Source organism: Gymnogyps californianus, chromosome 1 (genome assembly GCF_018139145.2).
Source record: "Gymnogyps californianus isolate 813 chromosome 1, ASM1813914v2, whole genome shotgun sequence".
Classification (NCBI taxonomy): domain Eukaryota; kingdom Metazoa; phylum Chordata; class Aves; order Accipitriformes; family Cathartidae; genus Gymnogyps; species Gymnogyps californianus.
Genome location: NC_059471.1, coordinates 9,352,556 through 9,372,276, shown reverse-complemented (window position 1 = coordinate 9,372,276; position 19,721 = coordinate 9,352,556). Strand labels below are relative to the sequence as shown.

The following is a 19,721-nucleotide window of genomic DNA, read 5'->3' as shown; positions in this document are numbered from 1 at the left end:
ACAGAGCTGGCTCCAAGTCACCTTCTGTGGTAGGTTGACTGCCAACCAGTCACGTGCTGATCCGAGTCTGTGTTACTGCTAGAGCAAGGTTGTTCTGTGCTACGTATTTCCCAGCCTTTTGCCAACCTCCTTTGTTCATGGAGGGAATGGGAATCAGATCACACAGTCAGCAGGAGGAATCAGCTGGCCAAGAATAGCTAGAAATCACAGTGTTTCAGCTGAAATACACCAGTAGAGTGACTACTGTGCAGCATTGCAGTGACGCGTAGTCACTTTCATTTGGAGGACAGAGTTTTGTTCGGGTGAAATTCATTATGTTTATACTCTGTTCGGTTTGTTTCCATGCAGAGGAGTCCTGAGGGTGGCTCTTCAACCAAAGGGCAGTTCTTCACAATGGGAATGAAATGGATTTGTAAGAATGTTTTATACCTCTGATATTAATATTTCTCATTAGAGCAAGGTCTGGATCTGGAATGAGTGAAGTTCCCATGGAAGAATCTGTTTCAGAGCCAGGAACTTCTCTGCCTTATATTCACATGAATCAATGACAGATTGATTGATTCAGTGGCACAGATCTGATCTCACTTTGGGTAGGTTGGAGGACTTCACAACATAAACAATCCCATCCCCATTGCATCCCTGCTGTTCAGCAGAAGATGCCAGTCTGGGGTGCAGGCATAAGCAGAGGTGAGTTCAAATCCCAAAAGGAACCTACCAGTTGAATTTCAGCCAGTCAATATCACTCTCACTGCAGAGAGAAGATAGTGTATCACATAGCAGCGTAATTGGAGGTTTCAGTCTTTCAGCCTTCATTAGAAGCACTCCCCCACTCAGATCAGAACTCGCTGAGTAGAAACAGGAGCACCAGCATCAGATTTTGAATGATATAAGAGCACTAAACCACTTTTCCCAGCACAGAATAAACAGTCTTAGGAAGGTATGGAGTTTCCTGAGAAGCTTAGTGTTATTGAATATTTTAATTTTTTTTAATGTAGAGTCATGTGCATTTCTATGAATTTCAATAGGGAGGTCTGTCTATACCCCAAGCTCTCCTTTCAGCGTGTGCATGCTGATTGCATTTAACTAAGATCCTCACAGATCAGTTTTGAGTCTCTTGTTGAGTGCGCTGGAATTCTTTGGTGGAAAACAGTGATGGGAATTGCATAGGAGAAGGTAGCTGGACATAAAATGCATACATACTTAACTTAAAGATATCGGAAATACCAGAGGAAACAAGAAGAAATCACATAAATGTCATTCTTTTTTATTAATTTTACAAAATTGAAAATGCTTATAACAATTGAAATAACATCATTGTGACTTTGAATAATAGGACTAATACTTTTATTCATAAAGGTAAAATGTAAGTCCAATTTCCTCAGATGGAGTTACTGACCCTGAATACTCCTACTAATATGAATCAGAGTTGTAATGCTGCAAAAGTTCTACTTACCCATTCTGGCAAGTATAGCCACTTTAGACATGAAATTCACTCTCTGGAAAGAGCAAAGAAGGAATAACAGGGAGGACACATAGAACAATTCCCTAGAGTAAATTCAGCCATTTTGTGTTAGTTTTTTATTCAGATGCCCTGCAAACTGGTCTCATTCTCCTAAAATATTTTTTTGTGGGCAAATGTGAGCGCATCTGTATTCTATGATCTTTTGGCCACATCTAATGCACCCCATTACTCACACAAATCTCCATTGATATGTATGAGTTTGTGTTCCCCTTTTATACTCTTCTTGCAAAAGTCCTCCTCAGAGCTCTGCATTCTGTCTTCCTCTCTCATGTCCTGTTTTCCACTGATGAGCATAAGGGCCAGACCAAACAAGAGCTTATAGACACCTCCAGTCGTAGATTCTAAATCTAAATCTAACGTAAGAATCCTTACCCAGGGATGGCATAATGTTGAAGGAGTTTCACAGCTAGGTTCAGTTTGGGATTTCTGAGTTTTCCCAGCTACTAAGAGCTGGGTTGCTTCCTTGCACAGAACTAGAACAGTCTTGGAAGTGTTGGGCATTTCAGTGCCTCCTTTACACTTATGCACAACCAGGAGTCAAAAATTAGTCATACATTCCTTAAAAGCACACTGGTATAATATAGATATCCCTATGAGGAATACGTACACTTTGGAATCTATGAAGAGAAGTGAGCACATCTTAATGCCTCTTTCTTTGTCATCCTAAACAAAATGTTAAAGATAGATCAAATGAATTGCACTCTACAAAAGACAATTTCCCTGTATTCACTCTGAAGAGAACATGAAGTTTATATATAAATCTCTACAAAATAGACATATGAAGTCAAGCCCTTGCATTCCTCAAGGTTGGAAGGACACCACCAACTAAGGATTCTGAGTAACACTTTTATTATACCCTGGCAGGCAACTATTTTCTTTTAAAATGTGTTGTATAGCATACTTTGCACCTTTTTAGTCTGCTTCTGCATAACAGACTTGCAGTTAGGATACTTGCTTGGGAAGCAAGAATAATTGTCTTGATTTTAATTACGTCATGAACTATAAGCATGCTAGATTGTTCCCACCTTGCTCCATCTCCTCCATCTTGTCTAGTAGGGAGTAAATATTGTTGTATATGTATATATATATGAATACAAACACATCATATCCATTTTTTCCATTTTTCCTTTTTTTTTTTTTTGAGCTTGTCTTGCAGATTACTTTTTAAGAAAGCAAGCACTTGGCTCATCTTGGCCAATACAATATCACCTTCTTGTCCACAGTCTGTCTTTGATTGTGCTGCCTCTGTCCCACAAGGTTTATTCATTCTGGAACTGAGGAGAATCCAAATTAGTATTCCCTTAGCCTCATTATTTTTAGTCGTAAAGTGGTAGAGTGGTGTCGTGGTTTAACCCCAGCTAGCAGTTAAGCACTACACAGCTGCTCGCTCACTTCCCCTCCCCAGTGGGATGAGGGAGAGAATCAGAAAAAAAAAGTAAAACTCATGGGTTGAGATAAAGACAGTTTAATAGGACAGAAAAGGAAGGGAAAATAATAATAATAATAATAATAATAATAATAATAGAATATACAAAACAAGTGATGCGTAATACAATTGCTCACCACCTGCTGACCGACGCCCAGCCAATCCCCGAGCCGTGGTGCTCCCAGGTCAACTCCCCCCAGTTTATATACTAGACATGATGTCATATGGTATGGAATACCCCTTTGGCTCGTTTGGGTCAGCTGTCTTGGCTGTGTCCCCTCCCAGCTTCTTGTGCACTCTCAGCCTCCGCTGGAAGGGTGGTATGAGAAGCTGAAAAGTCCTTGACTTAGTATAAACACTGCTTAGCAACAACTAAAACATCAGCATGTTATCAACATTATTCTCATCCTAAATCCAAAACACAGCACTATACCAGCTACTAGGAAGAAAATTAACTCTATCCTAGCCGAAATCAGGACAATGTCCACCTCTTATTCTATACCATCTATGTCATGTCCAGGTCCCACACTTCCCAATACATTTTCAATTAATCACCACCACTTTTCCTGTCTTTTGGTACATATACACACAGATATCGTTCCCTTAGTCTATGGGCCTTTAAAATGTCCATTTAAATGTCCCTTTATGTTCATTAAAATGTCCCTTTAAAATGTCCGTTGAGTTCATTTAGTCCATGACTTTGGGCTCCATCTGTTCCTTCTGGGCAGGAGGGATGGTGTGAAGTCCGCTCAGTTGGCAGAGCAGGATCGGGCTTTGGTGCTCTTTGGAGATATTGATTATACCTGGAGACTTATTCATACTCTTTTTAACCCTGCCATTTTCTGTATGCACGAGCTCCTCAGAGTGCAGAGATTCAGAACATGTTCAGCCTTGCCCAATGTGTTAGTATCTATAGGTGCTACTGCCACAGAAGTAATAAGTGCCACCGATAGTGGGCTTATAAAATGTCATTATGTCTCCTTATTCAGGTACTGGTTTATTTATTTTTTACTGATGCTATTGCAAACAGGTACAGGAAGCTTTCATTTTGTTTACTTTAAAAATAGTGTCAAAATAGGAGGGGAAATTTCCTGGTGGGGAAAAAAATCTGCTGTCAGTGGAGAAGACAGTGACTAATTTTATGGGTTCTGTAAAATGGTTGTGAAAGATGGGAGGGGAGGAGAGGAGAAAAGGGGAGGAAGGGAGCAAAAGAAAAGAGCCTTTTGTATATCTGTATTTATTGGGACCCTGTTTAAGAGGTCAATGAGAGGCATTAGGAATGTAAGTGCCATGGCGAGCCCCATCCATTCTGTTTGCCTCCTTTAATCTTTGATCCAGCTGCTCCAAACATCTGGCACAGTGAACTCTGATTCTGGGCTCTGATTCACGGGGAGTCCTTGGGGATGTGTGTGTAGGAGCTGCTTTGCATCCACCGTGGCTGCATCCACACAACTCTGTGTCCCCTGCTTGTGTGGGGATCATCTCTCTCATCTGCTGTGGGTCACCCACCATCCTGCCAGCCAGTTGTGTGTCTCTGTTGCCAATGAGAGGTGGCTGCTTTCTGACTCCCTCATCACACGCACCGTCCCTGGGGAAGGCAGAGAACTGCTGTGACAGCCCAGCAAAGCAATGGCACCTCCCCTCTCCCCAGATCCCGCCGACATTTTTTCCTTCCAGGGCCCCTGTGCACAGTGATACCACTTTGCCTTCGGTCTCACCTTTCCTTTCTACAGACCCATCCCTCCCCTCCTTCTTCCAACCTGTGCTTTCTCTACAAATATCTGTCCCCTCTTTTTCTCCGTCTCCAGCCTCCTGACTTCTAGTAATTTCACAGCCCATGGTTAATGGGAAAGACAATGTCTGAGGGGAGCAGGGGTGTGGGGAGGAAGAGGAAGGATGCTCCTTACCCATCACCCCGGCAGGGCAGTGACAGGCATGGGGAAGCCCCTGGTAACTAGTGGGCTCTCCCCTCTCATGTAATCTACCTCTATCCTTTCAAGCACCAGCGCAGAGGCTCTTCGAGCTGAGTAGAGGGAACAAACAGTTAGAGTCACACGTACACACCCCCACAGTGCCCTCTGCTTTAGGGACTGGCCTCTGCCAGGGCTTCAGCGACTGGAGGAGCCAGGAGAGCTGGGGAAGGATGTGAAGCAGGTGCCAGCTGATGGGCTCCCAGCCAGTCCCAGGCTGGGACTGAAGGAGGATGAGAAGGAGAAAGAGGCCACGTTCCACACCTGGTAAGGACATACGGGATCCCTATCCTTCACCCTTTGGGATGAAAGGAGCAGTCAAGCTGGTAATCTGGTGGAAGAGAGACAGCAGTAAAGGGATCACAGGGGATGAGAAGCGTGGATGGAGTCATAGCAAGCATATGGTCTTGACCCCTCTTCCTCTGTTCCCCAACAGCTCTATGAAAGTTACCTCAGATGGGCAGGGGTGCGAAGGAGGACACGATGCAGGTTGGATGTGGCAATGCAGTCAGCCTGGGGGAGCCACATCAAGCAGTGGCCAGGATTTGGGTCATTCAGTGGTTGTTTAAAAAAAAAAAAAAAAAAAGATAATATTTTAAGCAGTAACCCAAGAGGGGGGAACCAGCAGGGAGGGCCAAGCTGTGGAGCAGCGGCAGAGAAGGGCTGTTAATTCTCGAAAATGGATGCACGAGCTAATCCTCCCCTGCAAATACAGCCTGGTAAATGGTCGGACCCAGTAGTCTTTTAAATGCTAGATCAGCTCTTATTTAAATGGTATTTTGCTTTATTATTTATTTATTTTATTTTACTTTATTTATTTATTTACTAAGAATAGCTTTGAATAAAGAGGTGATCTCTGTCTGGCATTGTGTTGCGATGGTGCCTTGTTGTTCGTTGTTGTTGCTGCTGCTGCAGTAGGAGTGCGGGGAGGTGTTGAGTTTGTCAGGGCTCAGGCTACCTAGGACCCCTCCCACCCGCACACGCGTACCCACGCTCCCAGACCCCCACACCCCACGCTCAGAGCCGTCGTGCCCGGCCCTGTGCCGGAGGTCCCTGCCCACCCTGGGCGGAGGAGCGGTGCCGTGCAGCTAGCGGGAGAGGAGCGGGACGGCTGAGTGTGAATGGGAGCAGGAGCCTGGGTGTGTAGGGCTGAGCCGTGAGAGGGAGGAGGAAAGAGGGAGGGGGGAAGCTTTGGGAGGATGCAAGGATGCCGGAGGAGAAGGTAAAGCCTCGGCTGGCTCGGAAGGGAACGGTTAACAGAGGAAAGGTAGATGCGTGGGGAGCAGGTAGTTAGCAGGGGAGAGAGGTGCTGTAGGGTTTGTGGGAGGGTGGGGAAGCAGAAGGGCCGGAGGGTACCGAGCTTGTGGGCAGAAGGTAGGCAAATAAGAAGCCTGCCCGTAGGTCTGCAGAAACTGTCCAGGGACGCTGGCTGCGGAGCCAGAGGGCTGGCAGGGAACTGCAGCGCCTGTGGGTCCAGGGACCCGGGGGGGGCCAGAGGGGAGGGAGCTTGGCAGGAAGGGGGGGGTGGCTGCAGGTGGCTCCTGCCGTGGGGAGGAGCGGGGGGCCGGCGCAGGCAGGGGGGCAGCCCGCGGGGGAGAGGAGCAGGGGGCACATCCCGCCGGCGGGGCTGGCAGCTCGGGCAGCCCTTGGCAGGGGCACCGCTCCTCGTCTCGCCGTGCCCAGTGCTGTCGCCCTGCAAGCCAAGGGAAGGGGCGAGGGCTGGAGAGGGCAACCTGTCCTTCCAGTGGCAAACAGTCCCTCCTTTCTGCTTGATATCTGTGTCTGTGTCTGTGTGTAGGGGGGGTGGTCGCTGCTCTCGCATCCCTCTCTCTCCCATTGCCAGGGAGCAGCAGGCAGAGCCCAGGGCTGGCAGGCTGCTTGGTTTCCTAGAGGGATCTATGCCACTTGGTGGCACTAAAAAGTTGCGCTGAAGCCCGGTGCTCTCCCGGTGCAAAGGGCCCCCTCGCCCCCCAACCCCGGACCCGCAGGTGCGGCAGCGGAGCGCCCGGGCCGCCCTGCAGCGCAGCCCCTGGGGGGACGGGAAAACTTTGGTGGAGCCAGTTCGCAAAAGGCCGCCGGGACCGCAGGGGTAAACTCGTCCCCGCGACTCGGTTTTGAACAGACCCTCCCGAAGCAGCTATCGCTTTTTTTTTTTTTTTTTCCTTTTTTCTCTTTTTCTTCGGATGCTGCTGCTCTGAACCGATAGCCGCTTTCTTACTCGCTGGAGGGTAGTGCGGAAGGGAAGTGTCGGTTTATAGGGGGACTTTGCAACCTTCAGAGCATCTGGAGAGGTTTCCTCGCAGGGCAGAATGCAGGATTAGCCCCTTATAAATGCAGAGAGGTTGCTGCCGCGTATATGTGAGGATGGGCGGAGGTGTTTAAGCAGGTGGGTCAAGCTGCAGCAAGTATTTAGGAAGACCAAGGCTGTGGTGGCAGAGAAGCAAAGACCCATCTGTTGTTTCATCGTTTGTTTGTTTATTCCTCCTCCTCACGCCTCCCGCCCCCCCCCCCCCCCCCCCCCCCCCCTTAAATCCAGGGACCATTCACGCCTCTTGCAAATGAGACTTGGGCGATGCTGAGAGAACAGCGTGTTGCATGGCGCGTGTGTATGTGCATGCATTCGTGGGGGTAGGATACTCGGTCCTCAGCATTTGCCTGTGATCAGAAGAAAACAGGATGTGCCCATAGCTGGAGGAGTGACAATGCTAGCCGAGTGAGGCTCACCTGCTGGTGATCTTTGCAGAGGCATTTGAGGATTATTCAGCTCCAGAACGTCTGTGCGAGGAATGCTATCTCTGCCGTGGCTGAAAATAGGAGGTGCCTACCCCTACCCGTCTTGATTATTGCCACCGAAAGGACCGCTTTGCCACCACTGTAGGAAGAAACAATTGCTGCCACTGACAAGGTAATGATGAGGGGTGGGAGAGGGGATTTATGTGCCCTGGGCTGCGGACAGAAATGCTGTGGATGCAGGAGAAACTCTTTCCCATCCCTCCGTCCCTCCCTCCTGCTTTTGCTCTGTGCCCTGGTTGCTGGAGGACAAGCACGGCTCCTGGGGGGCCAGCCAACTGGTGGGGTGCACCTCCAAGGGCTGCTGAGGCAGGAGCGGGTCAGGGCACTGGAGGGCAGCAGGCACTGATCCCTCCCCAGGAGCAGGATATGTGTGGGGCTGGGGGGGGACTGGGGTACTGCAATACCTGAGCTTGATGGTGTGTGTGATAATAGCCCTTCCGTTCACCAGTGGGGATTTGTCTTGCCAGGAAGGGATAATGGAAATGGGGATGTATTTGTTTTCCAGAGACAGCCAGGCTTAGCTCAGCCATAGACTTTTCTGTGTGACCTTGGGACAAATCACTTTGGCTCTGCTCCGCGAGTGCCGTCTGTTCCTTATTTAATAATCGGAGCTAATGTCTCCGCATGCAAAAATGATTCATTAAGTGTTGAGAGGGACAGCGATACCACTAGCCGAGCAGGGAGACAGAAACCTAAGAACCAGTGTGTATGCACGCATACACGTCTGTATGCACGGCCACTTAGCTGTAGCAGCACAGGTAGCTATGCTGGGAGCTAACCTTGTCCAACAGTTTCTTCTAAGACCCAGCTCTATATATTTAATTTATTTGTAAAAAATGTGGTCCCGCATGACGAATGTGACCACCGTGGCAATTTTTACCACTGGTTGATTTTTAGGTTGAGGTATTTTTTTCACTTCCCTAAAGCTGCCCGGGAGGGGAACGCGGGCGGCGGGCGGTGCTCAGCACCAGGGACAGCGCCCGCCCCGCCGCTGCCCGCTGCCCGCTGCCCGCTGCCTGCCGCCCGCTGCCCGCTGCCCGCTGCCCGCTGCCCACAGCCGGCAGGCAGCGCTGTCCCGCACCCCGGGGCCCCACCGCCCTGGCAGCCCCACTTCCATTCGGTCTCCTCCCCGGGAAGGGCTTTCTGGTGGCGGTGGGGGTGACTGGGTGTAGGGGGAGGCCGGACGTTTCTTTCTTCTAGTCTTGAGGACAAAGTGAGGGGATCGTCTCGAAAGCAGAGTGGCAGAGGATCGTCTTGAACATACACTGCTCTAAATAATCCTGAAAGGGAAAAATGTATAGAGGAGTTAACTGCCAGGCTCTTTTCATTGTCCATGACTTTTTTTTATTACTGTATTCCTAAACATTTCTATCACATACTAATTTTTTGCGCATTCTCAAATACTTTAACTACATGCTAATATTTATGCTACATGATCAGGGATGCCAGGGTTAATCATTATTTCAAATGATCAGAGAGTATTTTGGGGGTCTCTATATAGGTTCTTTGTCATTTTATTTGCTAACATGTTTATGGCTTTTTTGGTATAGTGGTAGTACTGGAATGCCGCTGTAACACCACTCTTGTTGCAACTTGCTAGAAAATGTTTTTTGGAATTGCTATTGCTTTTTCTTGATCACCTCCTCCAGATCATACAGTTTTGTTAATTAATAAAATGTCTAGGATTACAGCTGAAATCACACCAGAGCTATTAGTTCTTGCATCATATGGTATAACAGGTTTTTGGTAACAGCAGCAATAAGTAGTATATTTAGCAGAATTGCAGAGATCATTGCAAGTTTTGCTGGGAAGTTAAGCACCTACATATTAAAACCAAAATTGTTTCATCAACCAGAAAATATGGGTGTGGGGGCATAATATGGGGAAGAACTTCCTGGGATTGCTAAGGATCTTGCTGATAATTATAGCATCCTATGTTTATTATCTATGAAGGTATGAGATCAGCACATTAGTCTGTTATTTTCAGTGGCTGTTCTGGCCAAATGGTTAAAATTCTTCTGTGCTGCTTAGTGTCCTCCTATTTCTAACTGGAATTACAGAAAACTGCTTCATAGTCTCTCCTGTTGTATAAGGCTGTTTCCCTTGTCAAAGGGCTTGATCCAATGCCCGCTGGAATTCACAGAGCCGATAATGCAATGACTAATGTTTGTTTGATCTTTTTAATTTTTTCTTTTGTGAATGGGAAATTTAGACAGCAGTAGAAATCTCAAAACAGAACAGTGTGCTCATAATTCATGATTTTCAACTAAAGACCATTTGAGTGCATCAGGTTTTGTGTGATCAAAGTGAATTACCTCCGAGGGGTGGGTGTGTGGGACCTCCTGCAAACTGAGCCTCTCCATAGCATTGGGAGGTAGATTGCCAGAATAGCTTGAACTCAATGCTTAGTGTTTGCAATGCCAATAGCCAGCAGAACTGAGCAAAAGCTCAGCATCCTGAAGGTACACTTTTTCCTCACATTGTTCCCCATCGAGATGAGCTGAGGTCTCTCTCCTTATGCAATTGTTTTTCTAAGGCAGTTCCATCTTTTGCTATCTTAAGATCTTCACTGTGAGATAAGTGTCAGGACTGACTCTGGACCAGTAATTCAGTTGCTGCTTGCTAAGGTTTTGTCTTCTCTGATGATGAAACCTAGGTTAGTTCCTTAGGATATACTGATTTGATCCATATCTGTATCAACATATATTATCTCATATCCGATGGCATTGAATTAATTGCGGTTATGTACTGTAAATGAAAGCCTGAAAATCATTTAATCATCGGGTACATGGCTGTAAGCTATACAAACATAGTGTGTAAGTAAAATTTGTTACTACAAATCAATGAATTTTGGGACCCTAAGTTTTTGTGATTGCTCTGATCCCGAAAATCCTTTAAAGAGACCTTAAACTTTAGATAAGTCTTTACAGATGTTTGACCAATAACATTCTTCATATGCTTAACACTGAGCATATTCCTAAGTGCTTTCATGGATTGGACCATGAGTTCTCACTCCATCACATCACTGTTCTGTGATTCAGTAATCTGACATTTTATTTTTATTATTTAGATCTGCCTGAAGATTTAGAGACTATGAACAAACAGGCTGTTAACTTACAAAATGGTAACAAAGAAGAAACCTGAAAGAAAGTGTTGCTCTTTCTCTCTTTTTAGATTTTCTTTCTGTGATACAGAACAGGCTAAATCAAAAACTTCCCTTTGCTGAGTTTGTGTTTTACCTATTAGAAGCCACACAGCCAAGAGAATTCAGATTGCAAAAAAGACAGGTCCTTCACTCTGGGGTCACTAGTGGGCGCTGCTATAATGATGTAAGTCACAGGGGGAAAGGGTTTCATTCTTAAGGTTTAAACACAGTTACACCTGCGGTAGTAGAAGACCGTAAGTCAGACGTGCCCCATGTATAAACGCTCAGCCATGTACATAGTGGAAAATCAGCCCTTTGTGAACTGCTGTTCACAGTTTGATTTTTGATCAAGATTTAATTAATGCCATTAGATATTAGGGCTCTTTTTGTTTCTTTTGGTCTGTACAGGTTGTAACTATAGATGGACTTGCATTTGAGGTTGAAATAAATAATTCTAAGAATTGCGTGATGTTTCATAGAATATTACAGATGCTCATTTTCTACTTGGTTAAGCCTCAACATGAAGTAGCTGGAACTCTGCCCTAAAGGAACAGCTGAGAATTTCTCCTGACAGAGACTGGCATGAAGTTTTTACTGCCAGGGAGAGCAGAGGTTATAGGAACATGTCGAGTACTTCATCAGATCTGTGTCTTCAGTCATCTGGGTAGCCCTTAAATTTTTGTCTAGGGCAAGACTGAGCAAAGGACAGATCGGAAGAATTGTCTTTCTGCCTTACTACTTCTGCAGTTGCTCCAACTGTGAAGCTAGTGCACCAGCAGACTGAGATAAAAGTGTCTGTCATCTATGGTTAAAGCACGTGACTTCAGGACTAATTTATAGTTAGATCCATAGCTGAAATAAGCTAGGAACCTTGATACACCAGTAATTAAGTGCCTGATTCCATTTTGCCTATGTTGCAGTAAATTAGAAATAAACTCCCTTGATGCTGAAGAAATTGAACAGTGTGAAAAGTAAATCTGACCCTAAGTGCTGTGCATGTTGATTTGCTTGTCCATCAATGACAACAAGTAAATGCAGATAAATTATTAATTGGGAAACAATTCCCATTACTTTATGCGTGCATTCAAGAGTTCACTGTCTTTGATGCTGCTGATACCTCTGTTCTCAGCCTGAAGGCTATAGCGTGTCAGACTCCCTTTAGGGTTATTGCTAACAATTTAAACAGGAGTTATATTTAAGCTTATGAAATTTTGCTTAATTTTATTTTAGTACTCATCCTGCTTGTAATAATAAGCTTCCTGTAGTAGGCAAGAATGGTAATCAAAATGTGGAGTGACTTGTTTGTGATTCTCTTGGGACAGAAGAGCCGTAAAATTGTATATTTGAACAGTTCCCTTGGCCATCTTCTCTTCAGGAAGGTGTTCTCCAGGAAATGTAATTAGTGTCCTTAGTCTATCAGCTCTCTGCTCAGCCATGTTGGCCTAAAATGGGACACGTTACCTGATTACTGTCATGGCATCTTCGCATGGCATAACCAGCTGTATCCAGTGGAAGGACGACAGGCAATAAGCACAAATTGAAATACAGGAAATTCTGTTTAAACATAAAAAAGAACCCTTTTTAGTACAATTGTGGTCAGACACTGGAACAGGTTGCCCAGAAAGGTTGTGGAGTCTCCATCCTCAGAGATATTAAAACCTTGACTGGACATGAAGCTGAGAAACCTGCTTTAGTTGAACTTGCTTTAAGCAGGGTGGATGGACCAGACAACTTCCTGAGGTGCCTTCCCACCTCAACCATTCTGTGATTTTTAGGTTTATAAGAGCAAGAATAAGCCCATACAGCCAGTTCTCTGTTATACAAATACAAATCCATTGAAATTTAGCAGACTCAATTAGCCATGTCAATATAAATTCCAGATTGTTTCACTGCATCATGAAAGCCCACAGAAAGTATTGACTTCAGATGCTTTGGATATGAGTTCTAAGCCTAATACTATAAAACATAAGCAGTTTTCTTGCTGTAATTAGTAACAGCTTTGTAAATCCCAAGTAAATTGACTTTCACTTTAGTACCGTGGAGTATATGAAGAAAGTTCATTAATTCTGGAGCAACTGCAGTCTGCATCTGGCCCCTTCTTTTCCCTTGGATGCCATGGAGTGGAAGGGTTTGATTGCTTTCAGAACTTGCTTTTGGGCCATAGAAACCCCCTAGCCGTGAGATCTGCTATTATTATGGAACCAGAAATATAAAGGAGACCTTCAGCTTTACTTCAGTCTTTACCCTGTAATTTTATACTGATAGATAGAACTGTAGACAGCGAAGAGCAAACAGCTGTTCTTTGGAGTGAAGAAGATAAAAATGGCCTTGCTGCCCTTTCTTTCTCATATATCCTATATGGAAATTGCTTAACCCATAGACATAAGACCAAGAACAGTATTACTAAACTTGACCAGAAACCTGATCGATGTGTGTTGTAGAATTGAAATGGTGGATGGGGATTGGATTATTTTTTTTGTGTCACAGGCTGACCCCAATCCTCTGAACTCTCTCTATTTGTACATATGCAGCTGCACAGGCAGCTAGGTTATAAAAAGGCATCTGATTGTATATCCAGTTACAGTCTGAGGCAGAGCTGGCATTTGTCTAGATAAACTTGTGCTCTGTACACGTAGCCTTAATTTGAGAAGCTCAGAAAAATAAGCATCCATGGTTTTAAATAACTGAGTACTATTTCTGTTCAAATGTTAATAAGTCAGTAAATAATTAAAGATTTTTTTAAGTGATAATACATTAAATTAATTGGAGGTATAGGAATTTAATAGCTGTGATATTGTACAAAGATATGCCCTGTCATTCATCCTTTGGACTGTTTGCAAATTATGCGGTACCATCTTCAGAGTCATGGAACAAACAATTGGAAGACATAAGCAGTAGTGACATTCTGTAATTAGAGACTAATTAACCTGAATTGAACTGCTGTTATTCCTTAGTGGCAAAGGGTTGCAGTATTGATAAGCCAGCTCTTCACAGCCTAAAAAAAACCTTTTTGAAGTGTTCTACAGTTGTCTGAAACTTATTTCTTATTAACACTTTATATTACTAAAAATTAATATTACATGAACTTATTGATATCACAATTAATATTACAAAACCATTTCTATTCAATGTTTTCCTTTTTAAGGATTTGAATTTCATTTGGGAATACTCACTGAAACTATGGCATTATTTCCTCTGTGTAAATACTTTATAATTTATAGATATCTAGGCTAACATCAAGCAGAAAAGTGTTTTTAGATTTGCCTGTCTCATCTTCAGAATCAGGAAGATTTTCACTGTGGCACTGTACTGAATGACGGAGTTGTGAGGGGTAAATTCAAGAATAAAATACTGCTAGATTTTCAACCTGGAAAAAACAGAGGTAGATTTCCTATGGCAAGGGTTTCTTTACAACATCTGAGTATTGTTAGAGTCATTGTTAATGGATTAGAAATGATTGGTGGGTCTGAAATGTTTGGAGATTTCTATTTTTTTTTAATTACATCAGAAGATTTATGTCAATAAAACAGATCAGGCTCTGTCCCAGAATTTTACAGTTGTTTTGTGAATAATTAAACTGGGCATGTGGTTCACTAAGTAGCTCAGCATCTTCCTGGGTTTAAGAGTGCTTAACTTTCTGTACTATCAATGGATTCACTGGCAGGTGTAGAGCGATAGATGATACTTTAATGTGCTCAAGGATCAAGACCTGGACAAACTAACGTTTAAGCACTATATTTAAAACCAGAAGCATCCTGCTGCAAATCCACTGCTAGGTACAGAACATTTTCAAGTACTTTTTCAAGTTCCATTAACCACAGGCCAAGATATGAATTCTTTGCTGATTCTTTTTTTTTTTTTTGATCCTTCATCAGCACTAAAGCCGAGTGCAGATTGCATTGCAGCCTATCAGCAAACATAGCAGATCAAATATTTTAAGCAGTAACGCATTTGTATAGTCTCTGTGTTGACTTCTTTCTATCAGCGAAGTCTGTATAGTTGTCCACAGTACCAGCATTTGCCGAATTGCTTATTGATGATGTTTGATTTAAGGATATAAAAAGATGACAAGAATTTCACTGCTCTGCTGTTTTAGAATTGTTGTTCCTCTGCTGAAACATTCATTGCTTAAAACAAATGCAAATATTAATACCAAAATCAGTTTTCTTAATCCTAACTTATTTTAAAAGTTAATTTGTTTCATGTCGTGGCTTACAAAGAAAAAACAGGTTTACAGATTTGAAGAACCAGATTCTGCTCTCCTTAGAATATTTCAAGAACAGCTCTGTTTGTCAACAGCAGTTTCCTAGTGCTGTACTTGATAACATAGTACAGCCCAAGGTACACTAGTGTGGCGTGCATTTGTGATATAGAAAGTGTCTGAAAGTAAAGAGAGTTGTTTTCAAAGACACACATTAGAAATGGCAACATCTTTCTTCTTTGGAATTAAATACTTGTCTGTCTTTTATGCTTTTGAAAAGATTTCCCAAAAGAGTTTTTAAACAAGAGTGTCAAAGAGAAAGACACCAATTTATATCAGCAGAAGTAGAAGCCTAAGATTGTGAAACACTGAAGTACAACAAAGTTTTCCAGCTTGAAAAATGATGGAAGCAAGTGTATAAAGGAGACAATGTATTGCAGTCATTGACAGCAGTAGGAATAGGTGCAATTTTAGAACAGATTACAAAGCTGAATTTGTAACTAATCTTAAAATTCTTTCTCTTATTTGTTCTTTTTTGAAGGTTATGAGGATTATGATCGCATGTGCAGCTCTGCATAGCTGTCCACTCGGAGATGATGGTGACTCCTTAGAGAATACACGCAAACTCCTGGTTAACCATCAGCACAGTGCTCCTTTTATCCAAAAGATTTGATAACTGCTTTTCACCAGCTCTCCGATTTTGTTCCATCATGTTGTCTCTACCAGCCTAAACCATTTCCTAAAATGGTCCTTTTGCTGTTCCTTGCAATCCTGTTGTTGAAGGAAGATGTCTGTGGGAACTTCAGGCTTTTGGTTTCAGCACAGGCCAATGAAAGAAGGGTGGTTGCACACATGCCTGGTGATATTATCATTGGAGCTCTGTTCTCTGTCCATCATCAACCAACTGTTGACAAGGTTCATGAGAGGAAATGTGGAGAGGTAAGAGAGCAGTATGGCATTCAGAGAGTGGAGGCAATGCTACATACCCTTGACAGAATTAATTTGGACCCCACACTGTTGCCAAATATAACGCTAGGATGTGAAATAAGGGACTCCTGCTGGCATTCTGCCGTGGCTCTGGAGCAGAGCATTGAGTTTATAAGGGACTCTCTTATTTCATCAGAAGAGGAGGAAGGGATGGTGCGATGTGTGGATGGATCTTCATCGTCTTTCCGCTCCAAGAAACCCATTGTTGGTGTCATTGGACCTGGCTCTAGCTCAGTTGCTATCCAGGTCCAGAACTTGTTGCAGCTTTTCAATATACCTCAGATTGCTTATTCTGCCACAAGCATGGACCTAAGTGACAAAACTTTGTTCAAGTATTTTATGAGAGTTGTGCCATCTGATGCACAGCAAGCACGGGCTATGGTGGACATTGTCAAGCGCTATAACTGGACCTATGTTTCTGCTGTACATACTGAAGGTAAGAGGTTATTTTTTTCCATATAGGAATGCCTTTGAACTACTTTGATGTGGTCTAATAGACAGATGATGATAGTTTGATGTTCTTGGTTTTTTGCCAGTCAGTTTTCAACAGTATAGACTTTTACTTATTAATAACTTCACATTCTCTGTGGGGCTGAAGTAGCATCATATTGATAATGGCTGAAAACAAAGTTTGAAATACAGGATTGTGTGTGCTCTAGGGCCACTTGTTGCTAAAAGTGCTTACTCTGGAGTCTCCTAAGTGACCTTAATTTAATTTAGTCGACATTTATTTATTTTTCTTTATCCACCAACCAGTGTATTTATGCAGAATAATCATTTTGACTGTATTAGTGTCAATGGGTAATGAGAAAGCGTCTGGTCTTCCTAGTGCAGAAAAGAGCTAAATCATCATTTGAAACTGTAGCTGAGTCAGAATGTGTTCCTGCTTAATATATGAGCCACAGAGGCATGAATACTAGAAAATGTAATTCTGGCTAATATTTGAATGCAAGTTGTCCCAGCTCCTCGAGACCAAAACTGTTTCTATCCTTTTTATAGTAGTCCATGGAGTATTGCACCCACTTCTTGCTCTGCATCTGGCCATTGGTTTTGGGAGTGAGCAAGGGAAGTCTCCTCAAAACTTCCTCATACATTTATGCTCCATCAGATGTCCAGAAAATCAGAACTGTGTGCTAAATTGCTTTCCTCTTTTTATTAATTTTAGTTAGAGCTTAAGCTTTATACCCAGTGTTCAGAAGAGTATATGATTAAAGGGAAATGCTATGAAAAAGCTTACCTGATCTCATTATTCCTTGTATTGACAGAGTTGAGTGGGTTCATCTTGCTATAAGTGACTGGAATTTCATATTGCCGTAAGAGCAGGTTTCACCAGCCCCTGTCTAAAGATACCACCATTTAATGAGTTTTCTGGAGTTAAATTCTGTGATGAATTTTCGGATCTCACCAGGTCGCCTCTGTTCAAACAGACAAAACGTCGAACAGAAAGCTCAGAATATGATCTGGGAATTAAAAATGTTATGAAGAGATTGAGTAGTGGTGGCGACGTTGCTGAACAGCAGCAGATGCTGCTGGCTTTATTACAACCAATAGAAAGCAGATTGTCCTTCCCACACACTGCCTATGCTTTTCTGGCAGACTTTATACTATTCAAAGCCCTTTTTGGGGAGATGCTGGTCCAACGCTAGTATGTAGATATCTTTTTCCTCCGACAGATATGTAGACAGCTTGTTCTGCAGTATTAAAAAAAAAAAAAGTTAGAACTTGCATGCAGATTGTTGCAATCATGTTTCCATCACAATAATGAAAGCTCGTAAATAACTGCAGCCTCTTTTGAGTATAAATCACTCTACGTCACATCATGTAGTGAAGGTATTCTGTGCCAGCTGATGCCTTTGGCATGGCTTGGTGTGCAGCCTTCGCTTCACAAATATGTATGAATAACATCACGGTCAAAAATAATGCCACTGATGCATCACATTAGCATAAGATTTTATATCCTGACTATTTTTGATGACTTGTCTAATTTTTGCTATGAACAACTTTTACACCTCTGCTTACTGAGAGGGGATGCTTATATATTCAGTGTGGGAATTGTCAAGCTTATATCAAGGTCTGATGCTACACAGAGTGAGAATATTTACTTTTACCACTTCCCGTGGACACTCTGTTTGGAGCAGATGGTAACATATGGCATGTTAATCTTATGGCAGAGGAACTTTGCACTGTGCATTGGAAAGAAGGGAATAGGGACACAAGGGTTGAAGCTGGAGATAGCTGTTATGGGCAAGACAAGAGTAGTAAATGACAGAGGAGCTGAGTGTGAAGAAGGAGAAATGGTGAATGATATATCTAGTACAACATGTGCCTACTTCTGCCACTATTAAAGTGGACAAGATAGGTGGTACATTGTTAATACCTGAAGCCTCATATCATTCATAGCATATTTACAGCAATGTAACTCTGGACTTCAATGAATGAACATTAAACTTGGGTTCTGGTGACCTTATGATCCTATCATCTATTTGCATAGTCTGGTCATGATGAAGAATATGCTCTCCAGTTAAATAACATCACACAAATGTTTTCTAACAATAGAACAGATGGTATTTATAATGGGATAGAAAAATACAAACTGGTCAAGGTATTTTTTTGAAATGTGACAATGTCTGATGTTCTGGGCACTTTCCAAAGATTATAGCAGATGTTATCCCTTCCAGTAACAGAAAGATTTAAAAAAAAAAAATACCATAAAAATCCCTATAGATGAATGTTAAAGAAAAGGAATTGAGTAAATAAGCAAAAGAGATATTATTTATTTATATTATTTTTATTTTTGTAATTATTTTTCATTTTAATATGGTATCTGTTTACTTGTAAACATTCTGAATATACCCGTCTACTCAGTGTCGTACATTCATAGGTATTATTTCAAAATAGAAAAAAAAATTTGTTGAACCCTACTCCTTGCAATTTTTATCGACTTAGGATCTTGCCCACCCCTTGAGAGTGATCCTTCTTTCAGTGCCTCCAGTGATTCTGGCCATCTACATTCATTATCTTTAGCTAATCTTCATGCATTAGCCAGACTCTTCTGAAATATGATCTTTGGTTTCTGGGAAGGATTCCCAAGGAGAGGGAAGCTCCTGTCTTTCAAAGCTGGATGGGGAGAAAAGAAGAGGCAGGAAAAGCTTGGTTATTTCATTGCTTTGGTAGTTCCATCAGCAGATAAAGTTATAGTCTCTTTTTGGTCTAGTATAAGAAAAGCCTGGCATAAGTCAATAGCTTCATAATAAAAAGCTTCTTGTTTGAATCTTTCCTTCGTGCACTTACTAATTATCTGTGTCTGCAGTGGATTAATATTTTGGGAGATTGATCTGAAGTTGTGTTGTTAAACCCTTATTAAAGACTTCCAGATTTAAAATACACAAAAATGTTGAGAGGTTCTTGTAAGCTTTGCTCCTTTGACATTTAGCATCAGGGTTTAATCTAGGGGATGTCTCCAGGTGTACAAGGAACCACTAAGAGTACATTTTTTTCCTAAGAATGGGAAGGTAGCAAGCACTATTGTCAGTGGAGCTCTTGTAATTTTAAGGAGGAAGTTTCTGCAATCCAATTAATAGGAAATATGAGTACCAAATGAAGGATATTTCTCATAAAGCAACAGTCATCTCCACTTACTGTAGTGTCTTTTACATATGCCAATCAGAAATCTTTGC

The 19,721-nt window shown here is 42.7% G+C and overlaps 1 protein-coding gene across 3 annotated transcripts in view; it reads left to right on the top strand.

The window, feature by feature from the left end:
- Window positions 1–15,801: 15,801 nt before the first annotated feature.
- GRM5 (glutamate metabotropic receptor 5) overlaps window positions 15,802–19,721 on the top strand; it is a 278,015-nt gene continuing 274,095 nt past the window's right edge. For all 3 annotated transcript variants that reach the window (XM_050899506.1, XM_050899497.1, XM_050899488.1), the window contains exon 1: window positions 15,802–16,480. In XM_050899506.1, the coding sequence (XP_050755463.1) occupies window positions 15,802–16,480 (679 nt within the window). The remainder of the gene's footprint in view (window positions 16,481–19,721) is intronic.